The sequence below is a fragment of the Leucopleurus acutus genome (genome assembly GCF_964270905.1).
Source record: "Leucopleurus acutus genome assembly, chromosome: 14".
In the NCBI taxonomy this organism is placed as follows: Eukaryota; Metazoa; Chordata; class Mammalia; order Artiodactyla; family Delphinidae; genus Leucopleurus; species Leucopleurus acutus.
Window position 1 is genome coordinate 58,695,098 of NC_139156.1, and position 16,555 is coordinate 58,711,652.

The 16,555-nt window shown below is 39.8% G+C and overlaps 1 protein-coding gene across 2 annotated transcripts in view; it reads right to left on the reverse strand.

The window, feature by feature from the left end:
* The window catches only part of VCL (vinculin), a 102,783-nt gene that overhangs the window by 20,464 nt on the left and 65,764 nt on the right, over positions 1 to 16,555 (reverse strand). For both annotated transcript variants that reach the window (XM_082854018.1, XM_082854019.1), the window contains exons 7-13: positions 14,888 to 14,978; positions 13,756 to 13,903; positions 10,351 to 10,504; positions 9,111 to 9,286; positions 6,794 to 6,984; positions 5,369 to 5,568; positions 3,368 to 3,496 (exon numbers count right to left, since the gene is read on the reverse strand). In XM_082854018.1, the coding sequence (XP_082710144.1) occupies positions 3,368 to 3,496; positions 5,369 to 5,568; positions 6,794 to 6,984; positions 9,111 to 9,286; positions 10,351 to 10,504; positions 13,756 to 13,903; positions 14,888 to 14,978 (1,089 nt within the window). The remainder of the gene's footprint in view (positions 1 to 3,367; positions 3,497 to 5,368; positions 5,569 to 6,793; positions 6,985 to 9,110; positions 9,287 to 10,350; positions 10,505 to 13,755; positions 13,904 to 14,887; positions 14,979 to 16,555) is intronic.

Consider the following 16,555-nt stretch of genomic DNA (forward strand, 5'->3'; position numbering starts at 1 on the left):
CCTGTTCACAAAAGGCTTATCCCCTAGTTTGAAGAGTATAGAAAAACCTACTCCAGGTTCCAGTGCAGGTGGCTGGATGCATTAAAGGCCAAGAATATCCAGAGTCCTAACCAGAGCTCCAGCCTCCTCAGGGCAGCTTCCCTCACATATCCCATTACCATTAATGTTGTAAAAGCTCTGCCCCTGACCTCCATGGGAAAAATGATAGCTGGTGCTCACACCCACGCCTGACACAAGGGTAAGGATGGCTGACTTCCATCACCCCAAATGCAAAACCATCTACTGAATTGTTCATTCAGTTCACATATTGTTAAAAAGTTAACTTCTTCTTCGACATGGATATTATGCAAGGTCACATACCACGAAGGGGACAATTTAACTTAGACATGAAAGTTCTTCTGTCATTTGTTTGGATCACATTATTAGAATTGATGCTTGAGGCAAGGTATATCCAACAGCCCTGGGTGAGCTTTATATTATACACAGAGCACATTAGGAACTGCCTGGCAGAATCTACCCTCTTCTTTGCCTCCTCCTGGAGGTCTACCTGCCCCTACTTGGAGACAAGTTCTGGCTCCCAGCAGACAATCTCTGAAGGTCTCCTGGTCCAACAACAGGCTCCAGTCTCATTGCCAGGGTTCTATGTTTATGCACGCAAGTCTCTTCCCCATTCTGACCTCTTGTTTGGATTCAGCCAGCTGGGTTCTTGCCATTTAATGCTCAGGATCTCTTCCTAAATCTCTAGCCCCCTGGTCCTCTTCTCCTGGCCTCAGTCCTTGTTTCTCTCCTTGGCTGGTCTCCCACTCTGAATCTATAAGGCTTTGCCAACTTTGGTTCACCATCTCAACCCCAGTCTATGTCAGCTGCTCCCTCTGATTTACCCAACTGCTTAGCTTGCTTTTCTTGTCACTCAACCAAACTGTACTGAGCACCTACTATGTGCCAGGCCCTGGAACAGGTGCTGAAGATACAAAGATGAATAAGACATAATTTCTGCATCTCAAGGATCTCACATCCTAGCAGGGTTAAAAAGGCCCATAAACAGATACCTACAATAGTTGTGTGCTATGTGCAATAATAAAACTAAGCATTGATACTTGGGAGGAAAAAGTAAGGCACTTAGACTATCCAGGAAGTAAAGGATACTAGAATAAAGGATAAACAGAAATTAGCCAAAAGAGATAAGGGGACAATAATTAGGTAGAGAGACAGAAAGAACAAAGACATGGAGAAAAGAAAGGACAGAGTACGCAGGAAACTATAAGCAATGAGGTATTGCTGGGGCATGAACTGAGAGGTGGGGTTTGTGGGAAACAGGGGTAGAGGGAGTATTAGAAGCCAGATCACAGAGCTCTGGCTTTCTCCTATGTGAAAAGGAAGGGCCACTGAAAGGTTTAAGCAGGAAAATATCAGGGTCAGATCTGTATTTTTATTTTATTCGTGCCCTAGGGATGGATTCAAAGACCAGTCTCAGCTGTGTAGTTATAAAGGCAGCAGGGAACAAGGATCAGAACTAGAGCCGTGGCAACATGAATAGAAATTAGAGAGAATTCAAGACGTATTTGTGAGATCAAATTAGCTTGTCTTACTTTATAGATGTGGGAAGATGAAGGGAAGAGTCAGTGGCGACTCACAAATTTCCAGCTGGAAGAAAACAGGAGGACAACACATGCTGAGGTACCCATGCAGCATCTAGGTAGAGATTACCAGCAGACAGTTTTGTCTGCTCATCAGACACTCCGATGTCTGGAATGAAAACACAGCACATCACCCCAGCCTAAGGGGACCATGCGCTGAACTGCCCAGTAACCTAGGCTAGAGAAAGAAAATGGGGGTCATTAGCAAATAAGAATAACATAAACGTCTGCTCACCAGTTCTACATTGTCTTGGGTGCCTGACCCAACCCTTTCTCCTTCACTACCAATACTATAGAGGATGGAAAACCAAATACTTGCTTTCCTAGATTCCTTTGCAGTGAGGTAGCCATGTGACAGCATTCTAGCCAATGAGACATACACAAAAGTCTCCTGGAGGATTTCTGGGTGAGCGTTTACTTTCATTTATTCAGCACCAAGGATGTGTCAGACATTGTTCTAAGAAATGGGAATAAAGTAATGACAAAACAAAATCCCTGCCCACATGGAGCTTTCATGCTAACGTGAGGAAAACGAGCTAAATATGTAAGTGTTGATAAACACGAAGGAGAGATGTAGGATATGGAGATTAGGGAATTTCTTGGGATGGGCTTGGGGTGGGGTTGCGATCTTAGGTGGTGACCCCAAAGTGACATTTCAGTAGAGGGCTGAGGAAAGTGAGCGAACAATACCTGCAGTTATCTGTGGGAGGACCAGAGAGAACAACAGCAAGGGCCCCAAGGTTAGAACATACAAACATAAACAAGGAATACTGGGAATACAACGCAAGGAGATCAATGCAGAGACAGGAGCATGAGGGGAAGAGAGGCACCACACAAGGTCAGACAAGTAGATGGCGGACCAGATGCAGTGGTGTTGACGAAGCTGCTGGTACCAACTCACACAAGCTCATAAGAGCCAAATGTGCCCATCTCTTCCCGACTCTGCTTACAGTGACTTCACATTAAAACCGCCATCATGGGAATATTTACATCATGGAAATTAACAAACATTACAAATCAGGGCCTTCTTGTTTTTGTTTTTGTTTTGTTTTGTTTTTTCCTGTGTCTACCAGCACATCACTGGCCTTACTGTTCATTGTAAGGACTCTGGCTTCACTCTGGGACAGGGAGGAGTAATCTGAAGGGTTTGAGTAAAAGAATGACATCAAATGATTTAAAAGAATTGCCCTGACTTCTGTCTGGAGAATAAAGTGTCCTAAGGGGACACTAAAAGGAAGGTTATAACTAGAGGGACAGTTATTCTAGTTGTGACTGGAATGCCCCCACTGCTCATTTCTTACTGCCTTGAACATAATGCCTAGGGCTGCATCAGCATCTCACATCATGAGGAAAAGATCAAGAAAATCAGAGAGATGCTAGCTTTCATGGCATCAAGCTGCTGAACCAATGCCAAGGCTACCTAGCTCCATGTTTCTTGTTATGGGATGAAAATAAAACCCACTTGTTTTCATCTCTGACAGTCAGGTCTTCTACTGCTTGCAAGTGAAGACATGTCCTAAAGACATTCCTAAGCGACATACTTGGTGACTGAAAGAAGAAGTGGCAAGGCCTTTCTTCCCTCTTCTACCTTTCCACCCTTCATCCACAATATCCCAACCACTCCTGACATACACTGCAGTCACATTTTACCTTTACACACACACATACACATACATATACATATACATGTGGCTGGCCAACAGAAGAAATGGAAGACCTCAGATACCCACCTCTTCCCTATTGGGTGCATCAGGAGGGGCAGTGGCTGCCACTGCCAACAGCTTGATGGGAGTTGTCGTATCACTGAAAACATCTGACACCTCCTGAGTCATGGCCTCCTGCATCCGGGCTTTCAGATCCTTAAAAACATTGTTTAAAAATGAAAATTTCCAGAAATATCCAAAAAGCACATCTGCCATTGTCCTTCCTTCACTGACACATTCATTCATTCGGTGTTTCATTCAACTTTATCAGCTATGAGTATCAACTGTGTACAAAGCACTGAGCTAGCATGAAACAGGTGTAAGAAGTGAATCCTGCCCACATGACCCACATTTCCCTAGACTGTTCCACCCAAACAAGAAATCTTACTTCCTTTCTTGATGGCCCCTAAGAATAATACTAAGAATCATGGGGTTGAGCCCAAAGAAGACCATGAGATGAGACAGAGTTCCTCAACAATCCCAGTGCTGGAGGGGCCTGACATAATTACAGTAACTGTAAGGACTGTTTGGTGGATGCAGTGCCAAATTTCTAAGCAACTTCCTATATTTAGATGAAAGAAATCAATAATGGAATTTTTCTGGATATTTCAAATAAGTTTCTAGAAAAACTTGATAACCAATATATGAATCCATTTTTTATTTTAACATGGGTCAAAAGCAGAAGATTCTCAGAAGTCATGAAAAAACTCCTTTTCATAATTATCACACTTTGTCCAATCTAAGTTTTATTCTAGATTAATACTCGAAGAAGGATCAATCACCCCCACTGTTTCTCAAGGTGGGTAGCATGCACTGGCTGGTGGTATCTGAAATGAATATAGGTGTTACACAGACAAATGTTTTTATTTTAATAATTGTGTGTTTCTTTTATAGAATATTAGAAAAAATATAACTAACTCAAACTCCTGATTTCAGGATTTTTATAAACTTTTCTTTTAAATAAAGTTTAAAAAAGGAGTCCATTTTAAGAAAAATACTGACTAAATAAAAAAGTATAGGTGATACATGGTAGAGCAAATATGAAAGAGCCCTTGATTGAGTGAAGCTTGAGAAACACAATTTTAATTGCTATCACACACTAGTAAGCTTTTCCTTAATAAGCTCTGGATTTCCTTATATTCTTTTTTTAAAAAATTTATTTATTTATTTAATTTTTGGCTGCATTGGGTCTTCATTGCTGTGCACAGGCTTTCTCTAGTCATGGCAAGCAGGGGCTACTCTTCGTTGCGGTGTGCAGGCTTCTCATTGCAGTGGCTTCTTTTCTTGCAGAGCTTGGGCTCTAGGCGTGTGAGCTTCAGTAGTGGCACGTGGGCTCAGTAGTTGCGGCTCACAGGCTCTAGAGCACAGGCTCAGTAGTTGTGGAGCGCGGGCTTAGTTGCTCTGCAGCATGTGGGATCTTCCTGGACCAGGGCTCAAACCCGTGTCCCCTGCATTGGCAGGTGGATTCTTAACCACTGTGCCACCAGGGAAGCCCCTCCTTATATTCTTGATCACACCTTTTTCACTTTCCCTAGACTCAAGAAATTATATTTTTTAAAAACTCTCCCTCCTAATTTTTGAATAATAGTAAGCATAAGAAATGTAATGAGGGACTTCCCTGGTGGCGCAGTGGTTAAGAATCCGCCTGTCAATGCAGCGGACATGGGTTTGAGCCCTGGTCCAGGAAGAACCCACATGCTGCAGAGCAACTAAGCCCGCGCTCCACAACTACTGAGCCTGAGCTCTAGAGCCCACGAGCCACAACTACTGAGCTCGCGTGCCACACTACTGAAGCCTGTGCACCACAACTACTGAAGCCCGTGCACCTAGAGCCCAAGCTCCGCAACAAGAGAAGCTACCGCAATGAGAAGCCCGCACACTGCAATGAAGAGCAGCCCCTGCTCGCCACAACTCGAGAAAGCCCGTGCACAACAACAAAGACCCAACGCAGCCAAAAATTAAATAAATAAATTTATTTCTAAAAAAAAGAAAGAAAGAAATGTAATGATATGTGCTCCCAAGTTCTACCTTTAAAGAGTCTTGAAGCTGAGATGCAAGGGCTCTCGCCTGAGGACTTTCCCCTTCCCCTCTGGCAGCCAGGTCAGCCAGCTGGGCCGTCAGCTGGTCCACTCGGTCACACTTTGCAAGAAGATCTTGGCGATAAGGCCCCATCATGACATTTGCCAGACGATGACCTTCGGCCACAAGCCCTCGGATGGCAGCCTGACCTGCACCAAGAGGAAAACACTGAAACTCACATAGACCAGGAGAAGCCAACCACTGTGCCATTCTGGTAAGGATTTCTTTTCTTAATAATACATTTAGTGGGGTTAGTGGGGTTTTTTCCCCTATCAAGACAAAAAACTGGGGAAATCTAAAAAACGTAAAAAAATATAAACCACCCATAATCCCATCACTTGGAGACTGATATATTTGACCATTTCCTTCCAGTCTTTTTGAATGCATTGCATGCTCCTATACATACATACATTTCTCTTTTACAAAACCGGGATCATACTATACATTAACTTTTACTCCTTGCTTCTTTTTATTTAACGTGAGCATTTTTCTACATCATTAAATATTATTCAAAAATCATGATCTAAACTCTATGCAACATTTTATCATATGAACCATAATTGTTAATATTATTAAATATTTACACTATTTACATATTCTCATATGTAACTCCTTAGAAACATCTCTAATTATTTTTAGAATAAATTCCTGTAAGTCAAATTGCTGAGTCAATGGGTATGAACTTTTTTAAAGCTCTTGACATATAATTCCAAATTGCCACTCAGAAAATTTGTACCAGTTTATTCCTCCACCAGTAAACTATATGTCTGCCTGATTCCCCCACACTGGGAATCACCAATTAAAAATTTTATCTTTTTCCAATGAATACAGCAAATGAAATAAATAGATCTTTCAGCTTCAACAGGCTTGCTATCATAATACGACCTAAATTCTTATAGATCCATTCCTAAAATCTCTCAAAAATCAAAATTTTAGGTTAGCAATTCTACAGGTGATTGTGTGATACAGGAGCCCTCACAACTGAAAACAACCTTGGTAGTTAAGTGTCTTTTACTTATTTTCAAAAATTATATTTAACTGTGAACTTAACTAAGGACTGTAATAACAGAAATACAACAGAATGAAAGTATATATAGACTGGAAATAATTAGCTCAAAGTTTCAGCTGCAACCTGAGGAATTTTCTATTTGCCTGCAGCAAAATCATTTATTTATTAATACTTCTTGATTAAATCACAGGAAATTTATTGGCTACATTTGGAGATGGAGTCACACTGTGGAATGACTTACCCACCAGTGGCTAAAGAACCCCTTCTGTACCTAATTACAGATGATACAGGATCTCTATCAACAACTTGCTTATCTTCACTGTAATAAGTTTAATGAGGATTAATAAGTGCAGTGATGATCTTACCAACTCCCCGGTCATCCACTGTGGGATTATCAATCCACCGCTGTGCCTGCTCAATCTTGCCCTCAAGGTGGACAGCTGCTTTGGCAGGTCTGCTGTTGGCCACTGCCTTGTTGGTTTTGGTCTGCAAGTTCTGTAGGGCCGTGGCCACCTGTTTGGCCAATGCTCGGGCCTCTGGCGAATCTCCTTTTCCCCTGGAGAAAAAAAATAGCCATCCTGTCACACAAAGACACTCTTTACATTGAGATGACTTAATTGCTAATACAAATGCTAATGAGATGACAAACTGCTAATGATAATTATTAACTTGGTTTGAAAGGAGAGGGATTTATCTATTTGACCCTTAAATAAGAAATTAATAATATAAATTCTGATTGTTTTGCCTCGTTAAGACAGTTAAATATGTTGCAGTTAAATATGAGTTTGGTCAGTCTGGCTCAACCAAGCTCAACCATTTGGTAAGCTGAGCTCGATCAGTCATCACTAGGTTAGGTGGCCCCTGAGCCTGTCATCTCAAATCTGACTCATTTTATATCTCAAGTCCACTAGGTCATAGAAAAGTAAACTTCAGGATAATCACATCTGGCTCACCGATAAAAATGCAAATATTAGTCTACCTGACAGAATGACTAATTTAGATACTATCTTAAAAGTTCCTTTATGATTCTAAACTTTCATACTTTCTCCATTATAAAGCTGGACAAAGAAGATAATTACTATGGTTCTGATCATAGCTACTCCTGCTGCCAGGAAGTTTTAGATAGACAGATAGATAGATGGATAGATAGATAGATTGATTGATAGATAGATAATAGGAATAAGTAATGATGGCATGTGACCAAACTTGGTCTGCTGTTATCACTATTATCATTAATTCTCTCTTCATCATTAAGAAACATTAATGAGTGCCTGCTATGTATATGGACCTGTGTTAGGATCCTGAGAACATAGTTTCCTCCTCTGAGTATTTTTAAATCTAGTAAAAATGTAAAGACTATATTAATTAGCCAATATTAATGAACAGAGACCAAAATTTGTAGACATATATTACTTTACAATTGTCCAATTATACATTTTCCCACCTACATAATTTTATATTTGGGGTATAAAATAGTGACCCCCCCCCAAATGATTGAGCTTGATATAGAATCAAACTTGAGCTATTACTTAAGCTGCTCTCTATCACCACAACCTCCTGCCTAAAGTATACCCACCCTGCTCCCACTCATTCCTATTTCAAGGTCTGAGGCAGAAGTCTGCTTTCTTAGCTAACGTTGGTCTCTTACCCAATATAAGATTTGAAAGGACTCTAAAGTACCTCTGTGGAAAAAGGTTAGGCACTCTCCTGTGGAAGAATAGGGAGTGAAATACACAAGTTAAATGAAAAGTCGAATCTCACAAGATACTTGACTATGGTTATTCCTGGAGAAGTGACTGGAGGACTGAGGTGGGAGAGAAGCAACTCTTACTTTTGCCATTGTACACTTTTTTAATAGTTCTTTTTAGCATATGATGCAGTTGTTGTTTTTTTAAGACAGAAAAATATCTTTCAAAAGGAGAAAGTGACACTTCTTTTCTATACAATCAAAGTAGATGCTATGAAAGCCTTATCTGTCTCACCAATTTAAAAAAAAAAAAAATCCCCTTAAGAGAAGAACCTGCAGTGAGGATGTTATATTTAAGGATCTTTTATAATTGCTACATAAGAAGTAACACTGCTGGTCAAGGAAGAAACTATCTTCTTATGCCTCCCCATCCCACCCCAACACACACACACACACACACACACACACACAAACCTTTTCATAGCCTGCCACAAAAGTTATTTTCCTCATATGCCTGGGAAACAGACAAGTCACAAACATGGTGTAGTAGTACGTCCTAGCTTAGAAATTTTAAAAAATGGATCTCAGGGATTTCCCTGGTGGTCCAGTGGCTAAGACTCTGTGTTCCCAATGCAGGGGGTCTGGGTTCAATCCCTGGTCAAGGAACTAGATCCTTCATGCCGCAACTAAGAGTTCACATGCTGCAGCTAAAGATCCCGCATGCCGCAACGAAGACCCGGCACAACCAAATAAATAAATTAATTAATTAATTAATTTTAAAAATAGATTTCTTAAAAATATTTTTTTAAAAAATAGTTCTTAGTATCCTAAAATTATTAATTTAAAAATATCTGCCCTCACCACGTCACAAAGAATCAATAAGAAAACAATGGAAGAGTATCATATGTGCATTTAACCTATAAATTTCAACTATATATGTGCTTAGGGGGAAAAAGAGAGAGATTAAAGGACAATTTAATTGATTAAATACATACTGTCTTCGTAGATCTGCTAGTTTCGAAGTCAGAGCAGATATTTCTCCAAGAGAACGTAGAATGTCATCTCTCTCTTTAGGATCATCACACAATTCTGCTATTTTCCGAGCTTCAGCCAAAGCCCCTCGAATCTGTTCTTCTCCTTCTGGTCCACCATTTGGATCTGCAAGCCAATTCTACACACAAAGAAATAGAAAAGAAGCACACTGTGATCTACTCATGAACCAATTTTACTAAACTTAACAAGGCCATCAGAAATATTTCAAAAGTAATCATAAGGGCTTCCCTGGTGGCGCAGTGGTTGAGAGTCCGCCTGCCAATGCAGGGGACACGGGTTCGTGCCCTGGTCCGGGAGGATCCCACATGCCGCGGAGCGGCTAGGCCCGTGAGCCATGGCCGCTGAGCCTGCACATCCGGAGCCTGTGCTCCGCAACGGGAGAGGCCACAACAGTGAGAGGCCCGCGTACCACAAAAAAAAAAAAAAAAAAGAGTAACCATAAGGCATACCAGCAATTGTTTTTATAATGCTGATCCTTATTATTTTACATCAGTTCTTACTCAGGCAAAACCAAATCAATCCTTCAGCTATTTATTTATAGAGATATTAATATTTGCACGTGCGGCATGCAGGATCCTAGTTCCCAGACCAGGGATTGAATCTATGCCCCCTGCAGTGGAAGCTCGGAGTCTTAACCACTGGACCTCCAGGGAAGTCCCCCTTCATCTTTTTAAAAATGATTTTTTTCTTTCTCATTAGGATAAAATATCTTCATGAGCTTTAGCTTTGAATTAATCACACCTTATTAATTCTTCAGTTTCTTAAACATTTATGTTTCTTCATGAAATGCTTGAAAATCATTTTATAGTAGAGTAATATCAGAAAGCTTTAACCCTTTTACATTGCTATGACCAAACACAGCTGTGAATTCTGAGATGAATAACAGGTTTAACATACTGTAATCTCCATCAGGAGCTAGGGGAATGGTACTCAGAATGCTTACTTTTAACTAACTGAAGAATTCAAAATTAAGATCTCTATTTCAAAATATGGATAAACATTAGCCTTAAGCCTGTGGTGGTAGGGGACGTATTAACATTGGCAACTAGTGTGTATCAGTCATCACTTAGAAACACCCATTATCCACCCATAGAAAGTTAGGGGGAGAGGGATACAGGATATTTATGGAACATTTCTCTTTCTCCTTTATTTCCCACCCTTGCTAAAAATCATCATTGCTACCTGAGCAGCATCAATCTTCTTCGCAATGCTCTGCTTTGAGTTGGTCATGGCTTCCAGCTTGCGGGCTGCATTTTCCACTTTTGCTGTGAGCACATCCAGACCCTGAGACACCTGCTGGGCTTTCTGCATGGCCACCGGTGAGGCTCCTTGTCCTCTGCTCAAACAGATAGATGCTGCTGTTGTACTCTCTCAAATTCTTAATGGCAAAATATTACTAAAAGCACAGTATATGTTCTTTTACTAACATGTCTGTCCTTTTCCTTTTCTACTAAATCTGCGATAACACAAGGAAACACAGAGAGAGACAAAGCAAAACACCCAAACCATCTAATTTCTCCTTTGCTCTTAAAAATAATACACAGTAGCTTCAAGGAACTACATAACTACTTTAAAGACCAGACTTGCACATTTTGATAATGATTTTCCTCTTGGTGGTGATTACATAATCAAACCTAATCTTCAGGGGGGAAATGTGCTTGTGATCTTATTGCTATGGAAGGTTTTGTTACCATAGTATGTATGCTTTAGAAATAAACAGCCCATTAGATTATCTTATTTATGGGCAAGTATACATTGAAAATGTTTCAGGAGGCAGCACACATAGTGCTACTGAAAGCACACCACACTGGGACCAAGTAGATGTCTGTTCAAATCCTGGCTCCTGCTACCTGAGGAACCTTGGGTACAATGTTTAACTTCCTTGGGCTTCAGTTTTCTAACTTAGAAAATGAGGGGTAGGTAGGTAATAATACTGGCCCTGCTTATCAAACAGAGTGGCATCAAGCAAAAAGAAATACTTGAAAATACTTTGGCAATAAAGCAATACACATATGTGACTATTGTTATTACAGAGTTGTCATTATCATAACCTAATGGTAATCTTAAATATCTACCTTCCACTTCTATGCAATCTATAAGTATCAAAACCAGATAGTACTGAGGGAAAAGGGCACACAAGGACAAGAAACCATTATTTCTCATCATGTTCCTAAAGAACTAATTTCACTATTTTCCTCTCTCAGAAGTGGTATGCTGCTACTACAAAAAAATGAAGTGAGTTAGTAGATATTTGTTTTCCCTTTGTTAGAGACTTCCCAGGTCATAGCAAAGTAAGATTTGCCATCTTTTTATACTCATATTTTTGAATCCACCCAGCCTGGTAAACTCAATGATAGGGGTGGCAACTTTATCATTTGGTTGAATGGAATGGCTGATCATCATAACCTGAGTTTCTGATTTTAGGACAGACTACAAAACATCTTTGCTTCCCTTAATAATAGTATGGGTGTGTCATTCATCTACCTATCCTCTTTTTAAATTTATATGTTTTTCATGTATACCAATATTTGAGGTAGTGAACTCAATAATATTTACCGCCAGGTATATATATACACCCTTTACTTGTACTTGACACCTCCCTTTTACATGGCAGAGGAGTCTAAGACTTTTGGAAATATACTTTTTATGTTTTAATTTGCTTTTTTCCTTCAAATCTACTAATTCATTATGAGGAACGTTGTTTGTATAAGAGTCCAACTGTGAAAAAGTAAAAATATTTATGGGTTGCATAATTTTTCATTCAAAATAAAAAGTTGGAGTACCATGGAGGGGAAAATATATACTTACAACCCTAGAAACTCTAGGTGACTGAATAGAAGAATACCAAAGAGGAAATTGTTACTGAGTTTCAGCCACTAAGCTGTTAGAAAGCTAGGCATATTTAAGAAAGGATAACAAGGAGACAGCTTTGTAATCTTTCACTGTGAAAGGCTATCGCAGACTCCAGTGTGAAGCAGGCCCATTGAGGCTCCTCACTGTTCCAACCTTTTCTCTTTACAGATTTATGGTCGGTCCTGTACAGCAACTACCTCGTTCTCTTGCTCAGATTCATCTTTCTCTAAATACATACAACTGTGTATTTGAGAATTCCAACTGAAAACTGTCTACCACACTGTGAAAAGGCTGCAGACAAAAGAGCCAGCAGTGAGAAATTAGAAGAGCCAAGAATCTTGTCAAACTGCATTGGCATTTCTCCAGATGGGAACAGAACTTCTTTTTTGTCCTTTCTGTAAAGTTCTTGGCATGCTCATGGCAGAGGAGACTGCTTCACAGCAAGAGAAAGGGCCCACTGCACTCAATGAGATCACATTTATTTATGCTGTTCCTTTTTCCCTTTAAGGTAAAGGCTCTTAACCTAAAGCCCGTGGAGCTTCCAGGGCTACAGTGAATCCATGAACCTCTGGAAATTACATATAGTATTGTATGGGCATGTTTATACGTATCTTTTTAGGTAGAGATTAATGGCTTTCATCAAATTATAAAAATGACCTTGGTCCAAGAAAGGTCAGGAACCACTCCTTTAAGAACTATATTCTTGGGCTTCCCTGGTGGCGCAGTGGTTGGGAGTCCGCCTGCCGATGCAGGGGACATGGGTTCGTGCCTGGGTCTGGGAGGATCCCACATGCCGCGGAGGGGCTGGGCCCGTGAGCCATGGCCGCTGGGCCTGAGCGTTGGGAGCCTGTGCTCCGCAGCGGGAGAGGCCACAACAGTGAGAGGCCCGCATACTGCAAAAAAAAAAAACTATATTCTTAAGTCCATTATGTTAATACATTTGAGGCTAGGTGTAATGGTGTGCAACACGTCAAGGCGTGTTCCTGAAGCCTTAGTTTGTAGGGAGACGTTATACTGTATTCCAATTATCTCAAGACGTTTCATGACAATCTTGAAGCAAAATTAAATTCCATTTATACTAGTGTGTTATCATACCTCAATTTTTCACAATGTCCGTACTATAAAATTCCATAAAGATGAGAATCTTTTAGAACTTCATTAACTATATGTATGAGTTCCAAACAAACCTATATTATACTGAGTTTTCTTAATAGCAAACTATACATATTTAATTTGGGGGAATGGGGGTGGATCCTAAAAGCCAAGACTTGAGGTGAGTAAGAGATAGGTAAAAGAATTATAAAACCAAATGAATAATGATGAAATAGAAACTCAAAAGAGCCTAGAAATGACCAACGTAGAGGATAATCTATTTAACTGATTTTTAAAATGACATGTGAAATAATTCCAACGTTTTCACTCTTTATGTTTTTTTTCTATCCAGCCTTCATAAAAGATATCTATGCACCTTATTTTTCATAAGCCTATGGCTAGAAACTAAAAAAACAGATTTCAATTTCAACTTTACGATAAGGCATCTACATATTTTAAAAGTTCAACAAAAGGAAAATTCACTCCAATCTCAAAAGAATTAGTAGAATATAATATCTACGTTATCTATTAGCCAAAGAGAATTCAGTAAAATTCACAGAAACTTGCTTTCTGAATCACTCCATCAGGAGCGAGAGCCCAACTGTTACCACTACTGCTCTGGTGAGAGCAGAGGAACTTTACCTGGCTCGGAGGTCAGCCACTTGATCAGTCATCTGCCCTAGCATTTTGCAGGTTCCCAGGATCTCCCTGCGTTCTTTGCCTGCACAGAGTTCACCAACTTTTCCAGCTTCATCTAAGATCTGCCTGATGGCCTGTTCACCAGCATCACCTAAAACAAAGAGATTTTCAAGGGAGTTCCCTGGTGGCCTAGTGGTTAGGATTCCAGGCTTTCACTACCATGGCCTGGGTTCGATCCCTGGTCGGGGAACTGAGATTCCTCAAGCCAGGTGGTGCAGCCAAAAAAAAAAAAAGAGGGAGAGAGAGAGAGCTGTTCAATATCTACATTGTTGATCCATTAATTATTTAGGAAGGTTGCTTTACAAGTCATTTCATTCATGAAGGAATGGATGATTTTAAATGACAAGTGAATAGAAGGCAATACATCTGATAGCTAACAGCCAAGCACTGCCCTTACAACCACAGGGTGAGGTTTTAACCACAGAGACTGCTCAGAAAGATCCTTGGAACCATACCCATCTGGAGATAATAAGCAGTTTGTGGTAAGCATGTGAATGATGAAAGTAGGCTCTAACAATTCAATAGTACTCAACGCCTCTAAACTCCATTAGGCTTTTCACATTCATTCAAATATTAATCTAAAACTGAATAAATATTAGATTAGAAAATCCATAATGCCTAGCTCAATAACCTATTTGGGTCTTATCTTTATACAAGTCAACTTTGCTTCCCAATTCTTGTTAGCATCATCATTTCATCTGCTTAATTAAGTACTCTGTTGACGTAAATGGAAATCTGCCCAACGGGAACTAGAAAAGAAGAGCTTTCATTCAAAATAATTACCTTTCTGATTCAGGGAAGGGGTGAACCAATAATTTGGCAAAGAATGCCCAGTTCACTTTGCTTTATTCCTCTGTGATGAGAGGTAGTCTATGCCCTTCATCCTTTTAAGGACCAGTAATACTTCAATTAGTCAAAACTATCAGAGAATGGAGTATGCCCCTAAATGTTGCAGTAGTTATCTCAGGATTATGAGATTACAAAATGATTTTTCTTTTTTTTTTCTTTTTCTTTTGTTTGCCTGGTTTTTAGCTTTTTGCTGTTATCTATCAGAAAAGTAGAACCAGAGGGTTACCTGGGGAGGCACTGGGGTCACGGAGCCAACCTTTAGCCTGGTTCAGTTTGGAGTCTATGGAGGCCAACGCTCTCTTCATGGCTTCAGTGTCCTTTTGAAGAAAAATACCACAAGTATTTTCTTTGCAAAAACTAAGATACCATGATACAAAGTAAGACAGAGAAGTTACACCATTAACATACAATAGCTACGGTAGTCCTACAACAGCCTTAAAAATATTCTCATCACACCATAACGCTTATTTCTGTCAAAATGCAGCATCTTGCATGCAAATCTTCAGTTAATTCTGTTTCCTAGTCTCCCTATTGCTAAACTGTGAAAACTGGTAAAACTGCTCAAGCCAAAAGATGTTCAATGTCTTCAGCTGGAAAAAGTCCTCTTGTCACATGCCTCATTATCAGCCTTTCCACTAGTCAACAATCATCTACTGCAGCCCTGCCAAAGCTCTCCCCGCTTCAGGGAAGCCTCATTAGCATGTGGCACCACAAACCACAGTTCTTCTACATCTTGTTTTGAAATATACACACACTGCTTGATGTTTCACTATGTTTAATCTGAAAAACCTGGAATTACTGGCTGGAAGAAAGCTGAAAATTTTAATCTAGCAATTCAGTTTTAATTCCACAAGTAAACCACCAAATGTAATACAAGAAAGAAGTGTCTTTCGGGCCTTCCCTGCCACTCCTCATCCTTAGTTCCCTTACCGTCCCTAATCTGGAAGAAGAGGCAGGATAAAATAAGTGGGTCTCAATTTATTGTTTAAAATCAGGATTCATAATGACTTGCATAAAACTAGCATAAAATCTCCCAGGATATAGCATGAGAAGTCCAAACAACAGACTAATCACTTTTAAAATGTACAAATGTTTTAATAAAGTTTTTTAAGTAAATAGATATACAGAAAACAATATAACAAATATGCACGTACCCATCCTCACAACTGACAGACTGGCCATCTCTTAAGTCTATTTAACACCTTAAAAGACAGCCTCTCTCCCTTTTGCTTAGGGAACTGGATCTTACAGAGCCCATCCATCAAAGCACAGAGTTAACCTCTGAAACTCTAGGCAACGTCTTAAATCCCTACCTTTTTTCAATTTCCAGTCCTGCAAACCGGGGCTCTTCAAGGTGTGGTGCCACCAGTTTTCCACATGGGGGCACTAGGAGCATCCCCACTTCCAATTCAAACAAAACCCAGCAGCAGCACCCATAAGCATTGGGAGTACTCATAATTAGGCTTAAGGTCAGCAGCCTGACACCAGCTTTTCCAAAATACCTATTCAAATTACAGGACTCTCAGCTTTGGACTCCCTTTCCCAATCTAAACAGATACAGATTTGGCTATCTAAGGCTCTAAATAACAAATTCTCAGCCATGGCAACTGAAAAGAAGTGAACTAAATTACTGAAAAAATGGAAATAAAATATTTTTATTATCAAGTTATATGAAATTATGATAGCTATCTATCAATAAAAGGCAGTCATAAGAGGATCTATTTCAAAATCCATCTGTCATTAGTACTGTAAGTAGACAAGTGGCATTTTTTAAGTGCTTTGATTCTCAAATGGTTTAAATATTTGCTCTTCCTTCATCTAGTTCAAATTAATCTGTACAGCAAACCTTGTCTTCAAAAGTCAACTTTAGCTTAATTCCAAATTAGCAAGGCCC